At 37.1% G+C, this 25,583-nt stretch overlaps 1 protein-coding gene across 3 annotated transcripts in view; it reads right to left on the reverse strand.

Moving 5' to 3' along the window:
- LOC117339393 (ADAM 17-like protease) overlaps nucleotides 1-25,583 on the reverse strand; it is a 54,620-nt gene that overhangs the window by 27,144 nt on the left and 1,893 nt on the right. For all 3 annotated transcript variants that reach the window (XR_004535183.1, XM_033900956.1, XM_033900955.1), the window contains exons 2-13: nucleotides 22,348-22,477; nucleotides 19,638-19,765; nucleotides 18,242-18,330; nucleotides 17,331-17,431; nucleotides 16,150-16,247; nucleotides 15,679-15,815; nucleotides 13,625-13,720; nucleotides 9,974-10,063; nucleotides 9,466-9,607; nucleotides 4,371-4,481; nucleotides 964-969; nucleotides 538-656 (exon numbers count right to left, since the gene is read on the reverse strand). Coding sequence is in view for 2 of the 3 variants with exons in the window: in XM_033900956.1 (XP_033756847.1) it covers nucleotides 538-656; nucleotides 964-969; nucleotides 4,371-4,481; nucleotides 9,466-9,607; nucleotides 9,974-10,063; nucleotides 13,625-13,720; nucleotides 15,679-15,815; nucleotides 16,150-16,247; nucleotides 17,331-17,431; nucleotides 18,242-18,330; nucleotides 19,638-19,765; nucleotides 22,348-22,477 (1,247 nt within the window). In the remaining variant the exon portion in view is untranslated. The remainder of the gene's footprint in view (nucleotides 1-537; nucleotides 657-963; nucleotides 970-4,370; nucleotides 4,482-9,465; nucleotides 9,608-9,973; nucleotides 10,064-13,624; nucleotides 13,721-15,678; nucleotides 15,816-16,149; nucleotides 16,248-17,330; nucleotides 17,432-18,241; nucleotides 18,331-19,637; nucleotides 19,766-22,347; nucleotides 22,478-25,583) is intronic.

Consider the following 25,583-nt stretch of genomic DNA (forward strand, 5'->3'; position numbering starts at 1 on the left):
TTAATTTCAAGGTAAATGACATGAACAACCCTAAATAATCTTTATCATAGCATGCTATATACCAAATATATAACCGTATAATATAAGCATCTTAAATAAAGAAGTTGTTAAAAGTTTTTAACATTTTTCCTCATCACCTAAAAAGTGGGCATTTCACTTGATTGCCCTGTGACCTTAAAAGACAGTGAAGAATTTTTAATTGAACAAACTTAATCACCAATCATAGCAGTACATTACAGTTGAAATATTACAGCCTAAGAATAGACACTGTATTATCCAGGAAAACACTTTCACATTTAATCTAGTGGCCTTTTTACTGGGTCAAGGTCACTCATTTGAACCAACATTGCAGTCTATCATCACAGAATACTATTGACCAAGTATTATCACCTGCTAATTCTGAGGAGCTTGTTTTAGATGAGAGTTGATGCCAGATAGACAGAACCAGACAAAGACATATCTAGATAGTCTATTACCCTCTGTATGGGTGGGCAAGCTTTACATGAAAAGCAGAATATTTTTCCATTAATTTGATACCTGATTGTTTGCCTGGTAGCCAGTCGTTGAGCTGGGATACATGATGTACTTGCCACCAGTAGAAGATTTCGGAGAACAGCTTGATGTATCTGGGTCATGTTCACATCCCCAGTTGTGGCCTAATAACAGTAATATAACTGACCAATCAGCAATCTTCTATAACAATCTCATACTACAGGTTTTAGTGGGAATAAATGTACACGCATTGTTTACAGTTAAATGTGTGATGATGTGTCAATGGATGTGTAAATAAATTAATACAGTGAAGTTATTTCAATCTTTGCTTATAAGAGGAAAAAAATTATGAAAAGAGTTTTGTAGTTTAGAAACATGGGAAGGTTATTGTTTACTTTTGAATACCAGAGGATGAAAACTTATAACTTATGTACCAGCAGTTGAAAACAAGAGTATGAGTACTGATCTTACCTAACTCTGTTGTAGGAATATCCCAGGATTATATGAAAAAGATGAAAAATCAATGGTGATATGTAGAATACAAGCAAACATGCGCCTATAACACATACCATATGTATACGATATAATGCTGTAATAATGGGCGATATATTTACTACTCATGATAATGATCATTTAACAGACTCCTAACTACATGTATACCATGTAGGCTGGGCCCTGATAACAACCAGCTAAAGGTTGAAACATGTTGGCAACCAGATGTAGAAAAACAAGTATTCCACGGAAGTGGATGTGTCACCTGTGCAGCAAGCTAGGAGATGATTTTTTTTTTAAAAAAGCTTGCATATATATATTCATTGTATCTATTCCAAGTGTAATTTGTATGATTTCCAGACAATGAATGAACTCACAAATGATACAGTGCATTCTCTTTATATCATGTTGCATTTGTCATACAGAAACATAATACAGGTAGGTGACATTAAGAAAAACATGTTTTTTCCACTAAAGCTAATGCATTCCAATCTCCATAACTAAAAGTAAGCTATTCAATAGTAACAGTGACCTTGACCTTTGACCTTTTAACTTCGAACCTGAAAGCAATCCCAAGCAAGCACTTCCTGCAAGAAAGCAATGCATCAAGTTTGTGTTGGATTGGCCCAAGGGATCTGAAGTTATCGAAAGCAAACCTATTTTCAATCTTAGCAAGCACTTTTGGTGAGGAAGCACTGTATGACGTTTGAGCCTGATTGGCTAAGGAAAACTCAAGTTATCACATAGAAACAAATTTTCTATTTATCGTAACAGTGACCTTAACCTTTGACCTTCAAACCTGAAAAGCAATTCCACGCAAACAGTTTTGATAAGGAAGCACTTACAAAGTTTGAGTTTGATTGACCAAAGGGAACTCAAGATACTGCATGGAAACCAATTTTCTATTAATAGTAACAGTGACCTTGACCTTTGACCTTTGAACATGAAAAGCAATCCTCGCAAGCACTTTTGGTAAGGAAGCACTATATGAAGTTTGAGTTTGATTGGCCTATGAGAACTCAAGTTATTGCATGGAAACCATTGTGCAGACTTTCTATTTACAGTAACAATGACCTTTGACCATTGAACCGGAAAAGCAATCTAAGCAAGCATTTTTGGTAAGGAAGCACTGTATGAAGTTTGAGCCTGTTTAACTAAGGAAAACTCTAATTAATACTAACAATGACCTTGACCTTTGACATTTGAACATAAAAATCAATCCCAAGCAAGCATTTTGGTAAGGAAGCACTGTCTGAAAGTTTGAGTTGATTGGCCCAAGGGAACTCAAGTTATCACATGGTAACCATTGTGTGGACGACGACGACACCAACGACACGACATAGTGATACCTATATGTCGCCTATTCAGGCGACACAAAAATTAGAATATACTGTTTGGGAACCTGGATTCAGAAGTTCTTAATCATCTTCTTCATTTGACAGATTTGTTCACAAAAAATGCATCAATTTTATACAAAAGGCCAAATGGGCCTGTATCACTCACCTGCAGCTAATGCAACTTTAAAGTTGATATTTGTCATTCATGCGCTAAGCTAAATACCTCTTAATTTCTATATACAGTGGAACTTCGTTAACTCGAACTCGGATAACTCGAATACCCCGCTTAACTCGAAGTACCTCGCCGGTCCCGGCCGAATTCTCTCTTTATCTTAGTAAAAAAAACTCGGATAATTCGAATTCGGATAACTCGAAAAACTCGGATAATACGAAGTAAAAATTTGGTCCCAACAATAAAAATCCTACTTGAAATGTTCGAATAACTGGAAGTATAATTTTCGTCGATCGGTGGCAAGCGCCGACATTTTTTAAGAGCTAAATTCCGTTTGTAATACTGAACATATCGGCACTACTAACCTACATGCTATTATAAGTGTTTCATAAATTCATAAAAGAAATTGTCGGTTGAATCTTATAACAACAAGTCTTGGTGATAAAAAGTACTGCTTTACTTACATCAGGTAATTTCCCAAGGCGGTCGCCGATATCAGTACACACGATAGTCAACAACTCATCTACCCGTTCGCTCAAGCGGAACTAATCTCTGACACACGGGTAGATCTACCCGGCTGATGTTTTTACAGGTGTAGAAATGACACAGTCACCGGCGCCTATTAAATCTTTAAACTGCTGAAACAATAGCGTAATTACTGCCGAGGTGTTCAGAGTACAACTGTAACGGTCAGTGCTGTCTATTAAATCGGATAAAACGCCAACTCAGTTACAGTAACATTTTATACGCACATGCGCAGCCCAACTTCCGGTGCTAATACACATGAAAATGGCGTGGTTATCAATAAAAAGTAAGTAGGCCTATCAAACAGTATTTTATATATGTCCAATAAAAGGTAATGGTTCTGTTACGTTTTGTATGCAATCTGTGTTAAACTTAAACGGTTATTTGTTTTGACATTAATAACTTGTTATTTTGTCGAATTCCGTTTTATCGTTTACCTTTTGCAAACATGACTTGCACATCAGATCGTTATTGAAATGACTAAGTGAAAGAAACTTTATCGTGACTGTATATCGGCAAAACTACACCAAATAACAAGTGACATAACGAAACATTACATATATATTTACATGTATTGACCAGTCTTCACACTAAACTGATGAGCGACAGAGCGAAGTTATAATGATTATATAATGTTGACAAATATTGACCAAACTTTTTACCAAAAACGATAACTCGCTTAATTCGAACACTCGGATAACTCGAAGTTTTTTCGTGGTCCCGTCGACTTCGAGTTAACGAAGTTCCACTGTAGAATGCTAAGCTGATGACCTCTTCATTTCTATATAGAGTAGGCTAAGTGTATTCAGTTTGATAAACAACCCAGCATTTCTGGGCCATACCCAGCTCTCTTGTTTTTGTTTCTGTTTTTGTTTTTTTACATATTCAACCCTTGCAGCCATAAAAGCAGGTCAAGGTTATCCAAGCATGCTACAGACTAAATATAAGGGCTCTAGGCCTCTTCGTAACTGAGAATTTGTTGTGTAAATGGAAAAATTAATGCTGGACAGATGTCCGGATGACCGACGAACAGATGCCACATCTTGGTATAGGTAAGCTAATTTGCCCTTCAGGCAGGCGAGTTAATAACCAAACCAATCATATAAGAAATTACTTGAAAACTCTTTGAAAATAAGTTCCTATAAACTGGTAAATTTCAACTCAGTTGGCATAACTACCAAGACAACTTTATGATGTTAATTTCTTATAATGTCATTACACATCTGCAATAGAATTCTTAATCAGACCATTTAAATTACATACCAGATCAGAATGGTGGTAAATTGGTAAACAAAATGAAAATAGGATAGCATGTTTCAAAAAAGTTCATCAGGCAAAAAAGTCTGAAATACCGTGCGTCACTGTGAGCGTCGACGGCAAACTCATGGCAGTGCTGCCCCCTGGTGTCTGGAATGAGCTCACACCTGTGTTGACGGCTTGCTGCTTCCCATTCACATAAGCAGCTGTGACAGAACAAAAGTATCACTGACAGAACTTTGCAAATGTCCTGTGTTATTATCTTAACTGTATAATGACCGTTCCATATCATTTCATACATTAATTTACTTCAATTACTTTAATATTGTTTTTCTAAATTTTTCCATGACCAATAAATATCAGTTTCATTTTCAGAGGATGATATTTCAATTCCTTTATTTTCATTTTTCCTCAATGATGCAACTGTAGGATTTATGAAGTTGTGTGTAATGTTTGTCAAATAAATTAAAAAAGCAAACCTATCAAAAGACAAACCACATACAGTTAAAAGGAGACTTTCACACACTTGCAATGTCCAGTTAAAGGGTCACTGTCATATTTGTACCGTCCAGTTAACAGGCCTCTGTCATACACTTTTAACGTCCAGTTAATGGGTCACTGTCGTACACTTGTAACATCCAGTTAACAACAGGTCACTGTCATACACTTGTAACGTCCAGTTAACAGGTCACTGTCATACACTTTTAAAGTCCAGTTAATGGGTCACTGTCATACACTTGTAATGTCCAGTTAAAGGGTCACTGTCATACACTTTTAAAGTCCAGTTAATGGGTAACTGTCATACCCTTGTAATGTCCAGTTAATGGGTCACTGTCATACACTTGTAACGTCCAGTTAAAGGGTCACTGTCATACACTTGTAACGTCCAGTTAATGGGTCACTGTCATACCCTTGTAATGTCCAGTTAACAGGTCACTGTCATAAACTTGTAATGTCCAGTTAAAGGGTCACTGTCATACACTTTTAAAGTCCAGTTAATGGGTAACTGTCATACCCTTGTAATGTCCAGTTAATGGGTCACTGTCATACACTTGTAACGTCCAGTTAACAGGTCACTGTCATACACTTGCAATGTCCAGTTAATGGGTCACTGTCATACAATTTTAAAGTCCAGTTAATGGGTCACTGTCATACCCTTGTAATGTCCAGTTAACGGGTCACTGTCATACACTGGTAACGTCCAGTTAAAGGGTCACTGTCATACACTTGTAACGTCCAGTTAATGGGTCACTGTCATACACTTGTAATGTCCAGTTAACGGGTCACTGTCATACACTTGAAAAGTCCAGTTAAAGGGTCACTGTCATACACTTGTAACGTCCAGTTAATGGGTCACTGTCATACCCTTGTAATGTCCAGTTAATGGGTCACTGTCATACACTTGTAATGTCCAGTTAATGGGTCACTGTCATACACTTGTAATGTCCAGTTAATGGGTCAATGTCATACCCTTGTAATGTCCAGTTAACGGGTCACTGTCATACACTTGTAACGTCCAGTTAAAGGGTCACTGTCATACACTTGTAACGTCCAGTTAATGGGTCACTGTCATACCCTTGTAATGTCCAGTTAACAGGTCACTGTCATACACTTGTAATGTCCAGTTAAAGGGTCACTGTCATACACTTTTAAAGTCCAGTTAATGGGTAACTGTCATACCCTTGTAATGTCCAGTTAATGGGTCACTGTCATACACTTGTAACGTCCAGTTAACAGGTCACTGTCATACACTTGCAATGTCCAGTTAATGGGTCACTGTCATACACTTTTAAAGTCCAGTTAATGGGTCACTGTCATACCCTTGTAATGTCCAGTTAACGGGTCACTGTCATACACTGGTAACGTCCAGTTAAAGGGTCACTGTCATACACTTGTAACGTCCAGTTAATGGGTCACTGTCATACACTTGTAATGTCCAGTTAACGGGTCACTGTCATACACTTGTAAAGTCCAGTTAAAGGGTCACTGTCATACACTTGTAACGTCCAGTTAATGGGTCACTGTCATACCCTTGAAATGTCCAGTTAATGGGTCACTGTCATACACTTGTAATGTCCAGTTAATGGGTCACTGTCATACACTTTTAAAGTCCAGTTAATGGGTAACTGTCATACCCTTGTAATGTCCAGTTAATGGGTCACTGTCATACACTTGTAACGTCCAGTTAACAGGTCACTGTCATACACTTGTAATGTCCAGTTAATGGGTCACTGTCATACAATTTTAAAGTCCAGTTAATGGGTCACTGTCATACCCTTGTAATGTCCAGTTAACGGGTCACTGTCATACACTTGTAACGTCCAGTTAAAGGGTCACTGTCATACACTTGTAACGTCCAGTTAATGGGTCACTGTCATACACTTGTAATGTCCAGTTAACGGGTCACTGTCATACACTTGAAAAGTCCAGTTAAAGGGTCACTGTCATACACTTGTAACGTCCAGTTAATGGGTCACTGTCATACCCTTGTAATGTCCAGTTAATGGGTCACTGTCATACACTTGTAATGTCCAGTTAATGGGTCACTGTCATACACTTGTAATGTCCAGTTAATGGGTCACTGTCATACCCTTGTAATGTCCAGTTAACGGGTCACTGTCATACACTTGTAACGTCCAGTTAAAGGGTCACTGTCATACACTTGTAACGTCCAGTTAATGGGTCACTGTCATACCCTTGTAATGTCCAGTTAACAGGTCACTGTCATACACTTGTAATGTCCAGTTAAAGGGTCACTGTCATACACTTTTAAAGTCCAGTTAATGGGTAACTGTCATACCCTTGTAATGTCCAGTTAATGGGTCACTGTCATACACTTGTAATGTCCAGTTAACGGGTCACTGTCATACACTTGTAAAGTCCAGTTAAAGGGTCACTGTCATACACTTGTAACGTCCAGTTAATGGGTCACTGTCATACCCTTGAAATGTCCAGTTAATGGGTCACTGTCATACACTTGTAATGTCCAGTTAATGGGTCACTGTCATACACTTTTAAAGTCCAGTTAATGGGTAACTGTCATACCCTTGTAATGTCCAGTTAATGGGTCACTGTCATACACTTGTAACGTCCAGTTAACAGGTCACTGTCATACACTTGCAATGTCCAGTTAATGGGTCACTGTCATACAATTTTAAAGTCCAGTTAATGGGTCACTGTCATACACTGGTAACGTCCAGTTAAAGGGTCACTGTCATACACTTGTAACGTCCAGTTAATGGGTCACTGTCATACACTTGTAATGTCCAGTTAACGGGTCACTGTCATACACTTGAAAAGTCCAGTTAAAGGGTCACTGTCATACACTTGTAACGTCCAGTTAATGGGTCACTGTCATACCCTTGTAATGTCCAGTTAATGGGTCACTGTCATACACTTGTAATGTCCAGTTAATGGGTCACTGTCATACACTTGTAATGTCCAGTTAATGGGTCACTGTCATACCCTTGTAATGTCCAGTTAACGGGTCACTGTCATACACTTGTAACGTCCAGTTAAAGGGTCACTGTCATACACTTGTAACGTCCAGTTAATGGGTCACTGTCATACCCTTGTAATGTCCAGTTAACAGGTCACTGTCATACACTTGTAATGTCCAGTTAAAGGGTCACTGTCATACACTTTTAAAGTCCAGTTAATGGGTAACTGTCATACCCTTGTAATGTCCAGTTAATGGGTCACTGTCATACACTTGTAACGTCCAGTTAACAGGTCACTGTCATACACTTGCAATGTCCAGTTAATGGGTCACTGTCATACAATTTTAAAGTCCAGTTAATGGGTCACTGTCATACCCTTGTAATGTCCAGTTAACGGGTCACTGTCATACACTGGTAACGTCCAGTTAAAGGGTCACTGTCATACACTTGTAACGTCCAGTTAATGGGTCACTGTCATACACTTGTAATGTCCAGTTAACGGGTCACTGTCATACACTTGTAAAGTCCAGTTAAAGGGTCACTGTCATACACTTGTAACGTCCAGTTAATGGGTCACTGTCATACCCTTGAAATGTCCAGTTAATGGGTCACTGTCATACACTTGTAATGTCCAGTTAATGGGTCACTGTCATACACTTTTAAAGTCCAGTTAATGGGTAACTGTCATACCCTTGTAATGTCCAGTTAATGGGTCACTGTCATACACTTGTAACGTCCAGTTAACAGGTCACTGTCATACACTTGCAATGTCCAGTTAATGGGTCACTGTCATACAATTTTAAAGTCCAGTTAATGGGTCACTGTCATACCCTTGTAATGTCCAGTTAACGGGTCACTGTCATACACTGGTAACGTCCAGTTAAAGGGTCACTGTCATACACTTGTAACGTCCAGTTAATGGGTCACTGTCATACACTTGTAATGTCCAGTTAACGGGTCACTGTCATACACTTGTAAAGTCCAGTTAAAGGGTCACTGTCATACACTTGTAACGTCCAGTTAATGGGTCACTGTCATACCCTTGTAATGTCCAGTTAATGGGTCACTGTCATACACTTGTAATGTCCAGTTAATGGGTCACTGTCATACACTTGTAATGTCCAGTTAATGGGTCACTGTCATACACTTGTAACGTCCAGTTAATGGGTCACTGTCATACACTTGTAATGTCCAGTTAATGGGTCAATGTCATACAGTTGTAACGTCCAGTTAACAGGTCAATGTCATACACTTGTAATGTCCAGTTAACAGGTCACTGTCATACACTTGTAACGTCCAGTTAACGGGTCACTGTCATACACTTGTAACGTCCAGTTAATGGGTCACTGTCATACACTTGTGACGTCCAGTTTACGGGTCACTGTCATACACTTGTAACGTCCAGTTAATGGGTCACTGTCATACCCTTGTAACGTCCAGTTAACGGGTCACTGTCATACACTTGTAACGTCCAGTTAAAGGGTCACTGTCATACACTTGTAACGTCCAGTTAATGGGTCACTGTCATACACTTGTAATGTCCAGTTAACGGGTCACTGTCATACACTTGTAACGTCCAGTTAATGGGTCACTGTCATACACTTGTAATGTCCAGTTAATGGGTCAATGTCATACAGTTGTAACGTCCAGTTAACAGGTCAATGTCATACAGTTGTAACGTCCAGTTAACAGGTCAATGTCATACACTTGTAATATCCAGTTAACGGGTCACTGTCGTACACTGTTGTACCTCTCGAGCAAATTCCACCAAGGTTATACTTGAACGGAGAGGCTATGTATGCCAGACCCAGCTTTCCTCGGAATGCTTGGTAAGTAAACAAATGGCCTAGACACATATTCTTGAAATCTTTGACGTGTGATTCACCAAACCACTGAAACAGTGACATAACAAACCATGATTGAATAAGAGTACATACAAAGTTTTTGTATACAGATCTGGACACATAAATCACCAGTATTTTATTACTACAATTTTCTGTGGCTTCATATATACATACAAAAATGTATGCAGAATTTATAATAATATAAAGATTAATCACATAATTAGCAGGTTATCAAGAGAAATAACCCATGTAATATTTTTACATATGTTTCTAGTTTAATATACCCTGGAGCACTTTGACGTTCTGAAATTACGTCATGAATTGAACCACTATTGATGTATATAGAATCAAGTCTTAGAACTATCTGTAAGATGTATGTATATATCACACTATTATAAACTAAAAGGTATTTACATCTAGAACATTAGACATATCGTTGACACGGTTAGCCATGTTGTAGTGGTTGTTTTCTCCGCTGTCTGTGTATGATTCATGGACTATTATCTGTAACAGAAAACAGGAAATTGTATAAACACGGACAACACATGTTGTACTGTTTACTCCAGTAAATTCTGATACATGTTATCAGGTACGCTTGGCTGTATCCTGGGATTATTCTGTGTTTGCTCCAGTTAATCTTGTATCGAGGTATCCTCCACCTTATCCCGGGATTATTCTCAGCCATATCACGGGATTATTCTCAGTCATATCCCGGGATTATTCTGTGTTTACCCTAGTTAATCTTATATCTAGGTATCCTCCACCTTATCCCGGGATTATTCTCAGCCATATCCCAGGATTATTCTGTGTTTACCCTAGTTAATCTTATATCTAGGTATCCTCCACCTTATCCCGGGATTATTCTCAGCCATATCCCGGGATTATTCTGTGTTTACTCTAGTTTTATATCGAGGTATCCTCCACCTTATCCCGGGATTATTCTCAGTCATATCCCGGGATTATTCTGTGTTCACACAAGTTTTATATCGAGGTATCCTCCACCATATCACAAGATTATTCTCAGTCATATCCCGGGATTATTCTGTGTTTACACTAGTTTTATATCGAGGTATCCTCCACCTTATCCCGGGATTATTCTCAGCCATATCCCGGGATTATTCTGTGTTTACACTAGTTTTATATCGAGGTATCCTCCACCTTATCCCGGGATTATTCTCAGCCATATCCTGGGCTTATTCTGTGTTTACCCTAGTTTTATATCGAGGTATCCTCCACCTTATCCCGGGATTATTCTCCGCCATATCCCGGGATTATTCTGTGTTTACACTAGTTTTATATCGAGGTATCCTCCACCTTATCCCGGGATTATTCTCAGCCATATCCTGGGCTTATTCTGTGTTTACCCTAGTTTTATATCGAGGTATCCTCCACCTTATCCCGGGATTATTCTCAGCCATATCCCGGGATTATTCTGTGTTTACACTAGTTTTATATCGAGGTATCCTCCACCTTATCCCGGGATTATTCTCAACCATATCCCGGGATTATTCTCAGTCATATCCCGGGATTATTCTGTGTTTACACTAGTACATCTGATATCTATATATCCTCACCATATCCTAGGATATTCATTGTTTATTCCGGTTAATCTAATACATTATTGTATCTAGGTATCCTCGACCTCATCCCGGGATTATTCTTGGCCATATCGTGGAATTATTCTGTTTTTCTTCCAGTAAATCTGATTTATCCTGCAACTGCCACCGCATTATCGGAATACACCCACCACATATATTTTTGCTGTATACGGCAGTGACAGAAAACAGCTGTATTTTGGAATCTTAGCACTTGCGTCAACTGCCACCGCATTATCGGAATACACCCACCACATATATTTTTGCTGTATACGGCAGTGACAGAAAACAGCTGTATTTTGGAATCTTAGCACTTGCGTCAATTCGACTGACCTACTTCAAAGTGAAACAACGTTTAAAAAGCGAACATATTGCTATCATTTTTGACACCGTTTCACTTCAAAATGATTATTTTTTAATGATTATTTTTTATGACTGTTGCAGGATAAATAGAATACATGGTCAGTGTCTTAAAATATAAGCTGTATTTTTGGCTAAGGACAGAACGACAAAAGTGGCTCGGCAAGGCTTGCCACTTTTGTCTTTCGTTACCCTCACCAAAATACAGCTTATATTTTAAGACACTGACCATGTATTCTCTATATCTAGGTATCCTTGGCCATATCCTGAGAATATTCAATGTTAACGGGTACTCTAGAACATCCGATATCAGGGTATCCTCAACCATATCCTGGTATTGTTCTGTGTTTACTCTGACTAGTACATCTGATATCTGGGTATTCTCGACCATATCCCAGGATTATCTGTGTTTACTCTAGTACATCCGATATCTCGGTATTCTCGGCCATATCCTGGTATCATTCTATATTTACTCTAGTACATCCGATATCTGGGTATTCTCTGCCATATTCCAGGATTATCTATGTTTACTCTAGTACATCTGATTTCTAGGTATTCTCGGCCATATCCCAGGATTATTCTATGTTTACTCTAGTACATCTGATATCTAGATATCCTTGGTCAGATCCATTGTAAGTATTCTACTAAGAAACAAACACTCAATATCATAAAAAGAATAACTCAATTTCAAATTGTACACACTTGTGTCATATAAATCTTGGCTGTCTGTCTGAACTACAAAATGTAGAGCTGCACCATACATGTCAACCTCTGAAACCTCCAATGAGGGAGATCTCCCTCATTGCCCATCCAAAATGAGGGAGAAAGTGTGTGAAAAAAATCGCGACATTTTTTGTTACATTTAGGGGATGTTCCATATGAACTTGCGCAGGTGTAAATTACCTCAGGCTATTGATAAGTACATTTTGATATCAAAATTTGACAACAATGGTTAATTAATAAATTAATAGAAAAAATGATTAATTCTTTTTAAAAATGTTTTAAGAAATTTCATAGAGGAACTGTATTTAGTGAATTATTTATGATTTAGTCACTTGAAAACTGCAACCAGTATACAAAAGTAACTTACCTATTTTTGTTTGTTTTTTGTTTTGTTAAATATTTCTAAATGTATTTATCAAATTATCTCCCTTCCTTTCACAAATAAAAATTACACAGTAATTTATTGATTATGAATGCACTACTACTTCTTTTGTGACATAAAAAAAATTCTTAAAAAGTTTTTAAACTTTTTTTCTGACCCAAATTGAAATCCGGGTTTTGGTGGCAGTTTACGACTTTTTATTAGTATTGTCCAATTAAAGATGGCGGCAGTACAAACGCTGGTACTGACAGCTATGATTAAGAAAGACATTAAATTGGCTTTCATGTGAGTAAATCTTGTTGACAGATATGACCAGTGTTTGTCCTTGAAGTGATGTATCCTTGTTGTAATCACTAAATTAACTGACCATGTCAAATGAAGCCACAAAGCCACACCGGTCGGCAGGCAAGCACGGTGACCGACTCTCCTCTCACCAAGCCCTAGACAAGGGCAGCTACAGTAGTTATAACAGGTTGTGGAGGTGTTTTGTTTACATACTCAGTCCAGGGTTGAAGTGTCTGAGATTTCCGGGCTTTTATAAGGGATGACTGCTCAAATCTGGGATAAATTTAACCCCAATTCGGGAAATGTACCAAATCAGGATTAAGGAGAAATTTGAATGCTTTTCCGTGCACTTCCCGCGTAATCCAGGATGGTTGATACCTATGGCTGCACCAACCACTTAACATGACAACTTTAAGTCACTTTGTATTAGGCTTCTGGTTAGGAATACTATTAGGGCTACAATTGGATCAACACATAAATTTACATTTTTCATGATAAAAAATATTTCACTGATAATATCACATATGACTATTTCGTGTCATCTATGATTCAGGACAATTTTAGTGTCTGATAAAGTTGCCTCACCCAACCAAAATAACTTCACATTCCCATAGATGTAGGCCATTTTGTTGTATTTTCCCCTCTGACTAGAAAATATAATCAGTCTCCTTGTGCAAGAGGACTCTCAGGTTGTCAACTTAATTTTGTACATATACTTACCTCAGCAATTTCGAATCCTGCATTAACTATCTTCACCTTATTGTCGGTCCAAACCGTGCTTTTGTAGATTCCATTAACCCTGTCTATCAAACTGATCTGTAGAACAAAATATATTCTGTAGCGGTATATCACGAGTACATATAGACTTAAGAGTGTATGCTACCTCACTTAGGGTACATATAGACTTAAGAGTGTATGCTACCTCACTTAGGGTACATATAGACTTAAGAGTGTATGCTACCTCACTTAAGGTAAATATAGACTTAAGAGTGTATGCTACCTCACTTAGGCTACATATAGACTTAAGAGTGTATGCTACCTCACTTAGGCTACATATAAACTTAAAAGTCAAAGCAAACAGTAAATCAATAATATAAATACAAACTTTATTTATTTTACAACAATCACAAAGGTGAAACATGTTGGCCCGGATGGAAGCAAATACCTGTATACCAAGAATTTATCTGTGAAATTTTGTCTAAATATTATCTCATTTAAGAAAAAGTTCATGAAAATTAAATCAAAATGGCTATCTAATTTAATTGCAATATCAGTGTTGAATTTGATTGATATGCATGTAATTTCTCAAACTGCAAACTATTTATTTCAATGTATAAATGAATTTATTCAGATTAGCACAGTTAATTGACACACCCAGTTAATTGACACACCCACAGTTAATTGACACACCCAGTTAATTGACAGACACAGTTAATTGACACACACAGTAAATTGACACACACAGTTACTTAACACACACACAGTTAATTAATACATCAAGTTAATTGACACACCTACAGTTAATTGACACACCCACAGTTAATTGACACACATCCAGTTAATTGACACACCCACGGTTAATTGACACACCCAGTTAATTGACACACACAGTTAATTGACACACACAGTTAATTGACACACACAGTTAATTGACACACACACAGTTAATTAATACATCAAGTTAATTGACACACCCACAGTTAATGGACACACCAACAGAACCCTGACATAGAAATGAACACACAACAACCAAAATAAGGACACTTTAGCAGAAGCCCTTAAAGGCAAAAAATGCTAAAAAAGATGAATGCTTTAAAAAGAAAATTCTGGTACTAAAAACCTTTAAATTTTTGAGTTTGATTTAGTAACTCTTGCTAAAGCAGCCACTTTAAAAAATCCAATTTGGAACATTATTGGGAGATAAAAATTCACACCTTGTTACAATTCTTTATACAGGGGCAAATAAAAATCACTGTATCCAGAGCTATTCCTGACTGGTTACACAGTTATGTACTATTCCTGACTGGTAACACTGTTAAGTACTATTCCTGACTGGTTACACAGTTAAGTACTATTCCTGACTGGTTACACAGTTAAGTACTATTCCTGACTGGTTACACAGTTATGTACTATTCCTGACTGGTAACACTGTTATGTACTATTCCTGACTGGTTACACAGTTAAGTACTATTCCTGACTGGTTACACAGTTAGTACTATTCCTGACTGGTTACACAGTTATGTACTATTCCTGACTGGTTACACAGTTATGTACTATTCCTGACTGGTTACACAGTTATGTACTATTCCTGACTGGTTACACAGTTATGTATTATTTCTGACTGGTTACACAGTTAGTACTATTCCTGACTGGTTACACAGTTAAGTACTATTCCTGACTGGTTACACAGTTAGTACTATTCCTGACTGGTTACACAGTTAAGTACTATTCCTGACTGGTTACACAGTTATGTACTATTCCTGACTGGTTACACAGTTAAGTACTATTCCTGACTGGTTACACAGTTATGTACTATTCCTGACTGGTTATACAGTTAAGTACTATTCCTGACTGGTTACACAGTTATGTACTATTCCTGACTGGTTACAGAGTTAAGTACTATTCCTGACTGGTTACACAGTTAAGTACTATTCCTGACTGGTTACACAGTTAAGTACTATTCCTGACTGGTTACACAGTTATGTACTATTTCTGACTAGTTACACAGTTAAGTACTATTCCTGATTGGATACACAGTTGAATCATATCTTTACCATAAATTCACTTGTCTGGAAGCGATCACCTCGGCCAATATTGGAGAAAAAGTAGAAGTCAGCCACTAAAGCCAATTTGCACACAGTCCGAGGCCCAAGGATAGGGGATGCCACCTGGCGTTTCTGTCTCTGGGGCCCTAGAAGGGGAAATAATAAATAAGAAAAATAAATATCAATCATGTTTTATCTACATATTAAGCCTAAAATAGAAGCACTATGCAGATATTACACAAATATTATATCCAACAATTTAAAAGATTCTCAATGCAAGTGTTGGTTTTAAACATAGCTTGTAACAGAACATATACCTCACTTCCACTAGTATGTTTAAGTAAATCTAATTTGTGACAGGTGACTTGGACAAGTTTCAGTAAGTTTGGGTAAAATATGATATAATATTTTTTTTTTCGGATAATAGCAGCAGGCAACAAGAAGTAACACCATACCTTAGGTATACATGTCCTATCTTACCTGTGCTCTTCTCGTCTGGTTCTGGTTCCCGAGGAAACAGCCTGATGCCATCATTTAGTTCCATTCCAACAAAGTCATCAGCTTTATCAAATTCTCCCCTATGAACAAGAAAATGCATCAGCATATTGCAGATATGTTGAACACCTTTCTCCTGTATTCTAGCTAGAAGTTATTTAGTAAGGTGTCAATTTTTAATAACCCTTGATTTATTCTTTCTGAGAAAACTGATTCCATTCGACCATACATAACCTTCATGTGAACAGACATCTCCAGCATTATTCACATATTTTTCTCATCAATTTTGGGAAATTGGCAATCTGATTGACTACAAGTAGGGATTTTTGTGTCAAATTATGGGGAAAACATGGGTTGCTGGATTTTCTGTCCTTGCAGAAAAAAACCCAGATTTACGTTTTTTGGAATTTTTATGACTTCACTGGGGAAGATGAACTACAACATACAGCATTGGAAATGAGGCCTAAATTAGACCCAAGTATATAGTCCGAAAATTCACTGAAAATTGTTTTTATATGTTAAGTTTAGCTCAGAGTTAGGGTATGTAAAGATCAGCAAAATTACACTGTCATCAAATCCTTAAACTATAGTCAAACCTGCTTAAAGGGTCATCTTGAATAAGCGGCCACCTCCGTTATGTGGCCAGTCTGTGGTCCACACGATAGAAAATACTTTATAATGAACCTTAAATAAGCGGTCACTTGTCGAACACAGCCAGTGGTCACTAAAATCTGGCCCTAGTCGTTATCTCATCCCGTATTAAGCGGCCATAGTGTCCAGAGGTAAACAGCCGAGATGATTGCATGACCAGATTTTATTATTGATCGTCACATGATTTGTTTTGTTTACGAAAATCTTCACACTCTGACCCTTCACACCTGTTGAGTCTTTTCAGGATTAAGCGTTATTATGCAAACCGAGGCTGAATATGACAAACTTTATGTGAAAAAGAGCAAACAAACTATAATATTGGGGATTTCTTTGAGAAGCAATATATTTATGAAAACTTCGGTTTTTGTTGTGATTTTCTGGTGAACCTGGTTTTAGCAGCCACCTGTCTTATGTTGGTCCCTTGGGTGACTGTTTAATACAAGTTTGACTGTATGTAATGTACATGTATATGATAACTTTTTTACATATATATACAACACTGATTTTCCACTTACATCACTCCTCCAATCATTGCATCAGGGTCAACCTTGACATCTGATTTTTTGTAGGACACCATTGACTGATTGACAGAGGGAGGGAAATGTCTCCAAGATGGCTGTAATGCACAAAATGAACTGTATATCACCTTGAAGATTAGAGATCCTAACTATACTTGGAGTAAATAATTTATATAACATGTATATACATGTATTAAGTTCTGGAATAGATGATGTATAAAGTTTTGGAGTAGATCATGTATATAAGTTCAAAAAAGTGAAAATAACTCTTCTATTTACCACCAGTGCACTTTTATCAATATGGAGGGTCTCTGAAGTGTGATGGAATTTGCTACAGAAGCAGCGGAGAAAAGACACACCAAGTAGAGATAAATGAAGAACATGTGTACATAATTATATAGCTGAAGTACCCTTTGGAATGATCAATAGTGATTGTATAATGCCTACTATATTAGTGCGTATTTAAAACATACAAATGAAAGTTAATATACATTATGAACACCAAATTACGGTTCTTAAAAAATTAAGTTAGGTAATTGATCAACAAAATTTTCAAGTAAAAGAGAAACAAAAATCCCCATTATAAAGTGACGAAGTATGAAGATTACAAAATTCAAAAGACTCCACCTCGGTATGACAACACACATGTGAGTACATAAGGGCAAAATCAGTCTTAAATACAGCAACATTGGATTATAGTCATATATAATATGCATCTGTAAAAATTTGAATACTACAATGGGTTTTCAAATTAATGTCTACATTCCCACCTTTTACCTCTAATAATCCTGCTAAAATTTCCCTAATTTACAATTTCACAATTCTAACTTCCTCCCTTGTTATGTATTCTTCTTATGTAAGCCAACCTTTATCAACCTCATCAAAAGACTATGATATCACTAATTTACCTCCACAAAATAGACCTCATCCTTGGTTGCTATACTGGCTGTCATGATCTCACCGTCCCAGTGAACATGTACAGAGGAGTCCGGGTCATCTGAACCAGTGGAATACATGTACATTGTAACAAAGCTTAATGTCAAACATATCTCTTAAAATCTGAAAGATTTCTACATCAAGAATTATGTTTACAACTTATATCAGTACAAAATTAATGTATTAATTTGTTTAATTAATTGTAAAATTTTATACACTTTCCATCATTCAAAATCAAATTCTTTCAAAACATGAGAGAATGACAAGAAACATCAGTTTTAAAAAACAATACTACAGTGCAACTTCCGAAAACCGAACCTTCTAAAAACCGAACCTTCTAAAAACCGAACCTTCTAAAAACCGAACACCTCTGAATACCGAAGGAATTGTCATTGTACAGAATTTGTCCTTCTTTATTATAGTATTTAAAAACTTCCAAATACCGATCCCTCTGAATTCCGAACACCGGACCAATTTTTTGTCCGGTTCCTGTTAAAGTATACCAAATATTACTTCTGAAAACCAGCCTTACCTGAGAAATCATGACACGAGGTCAGGCCAGTCAACCGCGAAACAACACATGTGACGGGTATTGTGTGAAGCCTAATTGTCTCGGGACCTACGTATACATGTAGGCGATTTGTACAGGTATCCGATATACAACCCGTGGGGCCATTATGACGATAGGCCTAGTGTATAATCAACACGACATATATGAAACAAGGCCACACTTCATTGAAGTGCGGCGGTTTGTTTATCTTCTCAATGCAAGTAGAGCTAGAATACTGAGTTTCGCATCTAATTTAAATGTGGCCCAATACCGATGTCGGAAATACCACCAGTATCAACTGATCAATTGTAATTAATATTGAAACAAAACATCTTACACCCTTTCATATTATTTGATGTGTAAAATATTCCATATTGGCCATCCACATGACGGAGCTTCACCGGATGTAACAAAATGTAGGTCGATCGTAAAGTGTCAGATGTACATGTACAAATACTGTTTAAAACTACAGTCATAGTCATTTGCCTTTCTTATATAATCTGCAATATATACATTGATTAATTTTCATAATATTCATATCATTCAGACAAACCAAATTGTCGACGTACGTACATGCCGGTTTTTTAATCGGGTACATCCTAACAAAACATTGTCCGACCAATTATATCCGGAATTTGACCGGACATTTCGACCAACTTCTCCAAACCGCACCCTCTGTAAACCGAACAAATATCCATGTCTCATGTATGTTTGGTTTATAGAGGTTCCACTGTATATGTAAGCAAACCTGAATATGTACCATCAAGTCCTTTCCCTACCCACTGAAAAACTTCCTTGTAGTCTTTCGCTGTACTTACCGTAAAGTTTCCCAGAGAGAAATTTGCTCCTATCAACGGCAAATATTTCCTTTTTGTCCCCATTAATTGCAGTTGCTTTGAAATTTGAACTCAAGACTGGAGACTGGTGTAATGCTAGATGGAAATCTCTGAAAATACAAAACACATCTGATAAACAAAGCTTCATATGTCATGCTTTGTCAGCACTGTATAATTCTAATACAACATGCCAGTGTTATTTTCTACTTAGTTTTCACACAGCATGTGCCTACAGAAACTGAAGATTTAAATTAAAATTAGAAAGACAGTAATCAAGATACATTTGTATTGAATTTCAGGAAATACAAACAAGAGATCCCAGAGGGATCTTGGCGCCCACCATTGAATGATCTTTATAGGTTCTATATCAGATTGATCTTCTCTCTACTTTTCCCTTCATTTTACTAATCTGTGCAAATTGAGAAACATCCCTCCAGTACTTTTCAAACAAGGTAATCCTAGCTATATAAGAAATTTGAGATTTAGCGATAATGGCTGTTTGTTTGCCAGGTTGTTTTCAGGACAGACTGGTCCCAAAATGCAATACCAGGGACCAAGGGGAACCTATAATGAAATTTGAGAAAGATCCCTTCAGTACTTTCTGAGAAATAGTGATAACAAACTTCAATTGTCAAAATCCAAGATGGCTGCCTGTCGGCCATGTTGTTTTTCGATTGGTCTCAAAATGCAACATGCATAACTAGGTACCAAGGCCAACCAACATATGAAATTTGAGAAAGATCCCTTTAGTACTTTCTGAGAAATAGCGATAACAAACTTCAATTGTCAAAATCCAAAATGGCTGCCTGTCGGCCATGTTGTTTTTCGATTTGTCTTAAACTGCAATATGCATAACTACGTACCAAGGGCAAACTTCATATGAAATTTGAGAAAGATCCCTTCAGTACTTTCTGAGAAATAGCGACGATAACAAACTTCAATTGTTAAAATCCAAGATGGCTGCCTGTCGGCCATGTTGTTTTCTGATTGGTCTCAAAAATGCAATATGCATAACTAGGCACCAAGGGCAAACTACATATGAAATTTGAGAAAGATCCCTTCAGTACTTTCTGAGAAATAGTGATAACAAACTTCAATTGTCAAAATCCAAGATGGCTGCCTGTCGGCCATTTTGTTTTCTGATTGGTCTCAAAATGAAATATGCATAACTAGGCACCAAGGACAAACTACATATGAAATTTGAGAAAGATCCCTCCAGTACTTTCTGAGAAATAGTGATAACAAACTTCAATTGTCAAAATCCAAGATGGCTGCCTGTCGGCCATTTTGTTTTTCGATTGGTCTCAAAATGCAGTATGTATAACTAGGCACCAAGGGCAAACTACATATGAAATTTGAGAAAGATCCTTTCAGTACTTTCTTAGAAATAGCGATAACAAACTTCAATTGTCAAAATCCAAGATGGCTGCCTGTTGGCCATATTGTTTTCCAATTGGTCTCAAAATGCAATACGCATAACTAAGCACCAAGGGGAACCTACATATGAAATTTGAGAAAGATCCCTTTGGTACTTTCTGAGAAATAGCGATAACAAATTTCAATCGTCAAAATCCAAGATGGCTGCCTGTCGGCCATGTGTTTTCCAATTGGTCTCAAAATGCAATGTACGAACACTCTTATAGCGATTTTTATGGATATTGCAAAACTGATTCTGATTCCCCAGCTATTCTCCCTCTTACTTCTATGTAATTCTATAACTATATTGCGAATTTCACATAGCGAAATATTGTCTATAACAAACCAATTTAGCGGTCCAGTTGGCTGAAATTCCATGTTATTTTAACACTATAGTACGAGCCCATCTTCCGAAGTCTGAAAGTCATGCCCTGGTGATCACGACCGTCTCACCGAGAAGCACACAAGGGCACGTTTCAGGGTATAACAGCATATTTGTACGGCTATTAAATCGGTGAGTTTTCGAGAAACTTTGTTTTCGATGACTTCTGAATAAAGTGAGTTGTTTGATCGATGTTTATGTAGAGTTGTTAGTCCATTATTAGATGTCTTAGTGAGTACACAGTACATGTATGTTTCGCAATGGTTTTATCATCAAGCGACTGAAAGCTAGTGAAAACGAAGCTTCCGGGGTAAAGGTCACCGCGGTGACAGATGACTGATTTCGTCAGTAATACAACGGAGATGACAGATGCAGATGTTGTAAAAAGATGTTATGAACATTTCAGACAGTGAAGACGAAAGAGAAAATAAAGACAGAAGAGGAACATTCCGTAATCAGTGGTGCTACGGCGAGTGATTATTTACACGAGATAAGCCGTTTTCTTGAATCTCAAAATGATACGTCAGATGCTTTTAGAACTTTGTACACACTTGCATCACGCGAAAAGTTTCACCAGAAAGTTATAACTGATTTTAAATAATGGCATCACTTTTAATTTGTACTTGCTTGCATTTTTATTTTAATATTTTCATACAGCGAAGTTTTTAGGAAAAAAAACAATAAAATTTGTAATACACATAGTACGAACTATCAATATAACGAACTGATTCAGTTGGTCCCCTGGGATTTCGTTATAACCGTGATTTACTGTATGTTTGTAAAGGATTTATCGATTAGTAATCGATTACCTATAACCAATTAATCGAATGCAAAACTTGCTAATCGTTGCAGCCCTACAAACACTCCACCCATATTACAAAGATAGATGTTTACCTGCCCATTGTGTTGAACCAGATTTCTTTCATATCAAATCCTGGGTTTTTGTCAGCGCTGCGTCGAACACGTAGCCTGATATCAGAAGTTTTTATCATTTCATAGTAGCTAAGTTTGTCTTCTATGCCAGCTGAAAAATATGATAAGTCTTCATCAAGATTGACATGTTATTTTTCTGAAAATAGAAACTACATTTTTGTAGTATACATTTAAATTCCATAACAGAGAAACAATTACATGTATCTCTCTCAATAAGTTTCTAAGGTGATACACTGTATATATATATGACATTGAAAATGGGGCTTACTCAATCAGAATAATTCATTGTTTTTGGGAACTTTTGAAGGTGCTGTAATTTAAGATTTTGTATATTATTTAACCCTTGTAAATATTTATATTAGCTGTAGTATACTACATACTTAGTTAGAAAAAAAATTCTTCAGCTTGATCAGTTGACAGTTAGATTAGAAAACCAAAGGTCACAGGTTTGATCTCTAGATGAAGCAGTTAATTAAATTTGATTAAAAATGCTCTCTTAAATGTAAATGAGGGACATTTTCAATGCAAACTCTGATATATAAATGAGTAAAAATAAGTTTCTCTGCCCCAGTACTGTAACAACTTTTGCATACATGTCAACCTCTGAAACCTCCAATGAGGGAGATCTTTCCACATCCAAAATGAGGGAGAAAGTGTATGAAAGGGGCCGATGTTCCACATGAGCTTGCACAGGCATAAATTACCTCAGGCTATTAATAAGTACATTTTGATATTAAAATTTGACAACAATAGTTAATTTTAAAGAATGATAATAAAAAATAAAAACAAATGATTGATTCTTTAAAAAATGTTTTAAGAAGTTTCATAGAGAGGAACTGTATTTAGTGAATTATTAATGATATAGTCACTTGAAATCTCCAATTAAAATACAAAAGTAACTATATATCTGCTGAACTTTTTTTTTCATATACAATTGTATATATTTTGTTCAGAAATATTTCTACCCAGTAAATGTATTTATCAAATGATCTCCCTTTCTTTCTCAAATAAAAATTACACAGTAATTTATCAACTATGTTTGTATTACTGCTAGTTCTGTTGTGACATAAAACAAATTCCTCAAAAACATTTTTTTTTTACCAAAATTGAAATCCGGATTTTTGTGACAGTTTACGACTTTTTATTAGTAAGGTCCAATTAAAGATTGCGGCAGTACAAACGCTGGTACTGACAGCTACAATTAAGAAAGGCATTATTGGCTTTCATGTGAGTAAATCTTGTTGACAGATATGACCAGTGTTTGTTCTTGAAGTGATGTTTCCTAGTTGTAATAACAAGATTAACTGACGGTGTCAAGCGAAGCCACCTAGACGCAGTTGTAACGTATACCCGTTGGCATGCACAGTGACCGACTCCTCTCACCACCGATACCAGGCCAGGGCAGCTACAGTAATCATAACAGGTTGTGGGGATGTTTTGTTTACATAATCAGTCCAGGGTCAAATTAAGATTTCCGAGGGTTTATGAGGGATGACTGCTCAAATCCGGGATAAATTTAACCCCAATTCGGGAAGTGTACCAAATCAGTTTTTAAAGAAAAATTTTAAATTCAAAAATTTTCCAGGCACTTCCCACGTAATCCAGAATGGTGGACATCTATGCTTTTTGTAATGTTGGCTAATGTTGGTGATACTGAAGACAGATCACTCAAATCAAGATGCAGAATTATTAGAAAGGGCTATATTTTATGTAATGATCATCCACCTAAGGGAGAAGGCCCCCGGAAACAACCAAGAACACAAACAAGAGATCCCAGAGGGATCTTGGCACCCACCATTGAATGATCTTTATAGGTTCCATGTCAGATTGATCTTCTCTTAATTTTTCCCTTCCTCTTACTAATCTGTATAAATTGAGAAACATCCCTCCAGTACTTTTCAAACAAGGGGAACTTGTATATGAAATTTATGAGATTTAGCGATAACAGCTGTCTGTCGACCATGTTGTTTTCAGATTGGTCCCAAAATGCAATGCGACGGACCAAGGGGAACCTACATAAGAAATTTGAGAAAGAATCCTTCAGTACCCTTCTGTAAAATAGCGATAACAAACTTCAATTGTCCAAATCCAAGATGGCTGCCTGTCAGCCATGTTGTTTTCAAATTGGACCCAAATTGCAATATGCATAACTAGGGACCAAGGGGCACCTACATATTAAATTTCAGAAAGATCTCCTCAGTATTTTCTGAGAAATAGCGATAACAAACTTCAATGGTCAAAATCCAAGACGGCTGCCTGCCGGCCATGTTGTTTTCTGATCAATCCCAAAATGCAATATGCATAACTATGGACCAAGGGCAACCTACATATGAAATTTGAGAAAGATCCCTTTAGTACTTTCTGAGAAATAGCGATAACAAACTTTAATTGTCAAAATTCAAGATGGCTGCCTGTCGGCCATGTTGTTTTCTGATTAGTCCCAAAATGCAATATGCATAACTACCGACCATGGGGAACCTCCATATGAAATTTGAGAGTGATCTCTTCAGTACTTTCTGAGAAATAGCGATATCAAACTTCAATTGTCAAAATCCAAGATGGCTGCCTGTCGGCCATGTTGTTTTCTGATTAGTCCCAAAATGCAATATGCATAACTACCGACCATGGGGAACCTCCATATGAAATTTGAGAGTGATCTCTTCAGTACTTTCTGAGAAATAGCGATATCAAACTTCAATTGTCAAAATCCAAGATGGCTGCCTGTCGGCCATGTTGTTTGCTTATCGGTCCCAAAATGCAATATGCATAACAACAGATCAAGGGTAACCTATATATGAAATTTGAGAAAAATCCCTTCAGCACTTTCTGAAATATAGCGATAACAAATTTCAATTATCAAAATCCAAGACGGCTGCCTGTTGGCCATGTTGCTTTCCTATCGGTCCCAAAATGCAATATGCATAACTACAGACAAAGGGGAACCTACATATTAAATTGCAGAAAGATCCCTTCAGTACTTTCTGAGAAATAGCAATAACAAACTTCAATTATCAAAATCCAAGATGGCTGCCTGTCGGCCATGTTGTTTTCAGATTGGTCCCAAAATGCAATATGCATAACTACAGACCAACAAGTCAAGTACTAGTCCATAGGTGTCAACCTTCCCGGATTACGCGGGAAGTGCCCGGAAAATCAATTAAATTTCCCCTAAATCCCGATTAGGTACATTTCCCGAA

The sequence above is a fragment of the Pecten maximus genome, chromosome 12, assembly GCF_902652985.1.
Source record: "Pecten maximus chromosome 12, xPecMax1.1, whole genome shotgun sequence".
Lineage (NCBI taxonomy): Eukaryota > Metazoa > Mollusca > Bivalvia > Pectinida > Pectinidae > Pecten > Pecten maximus.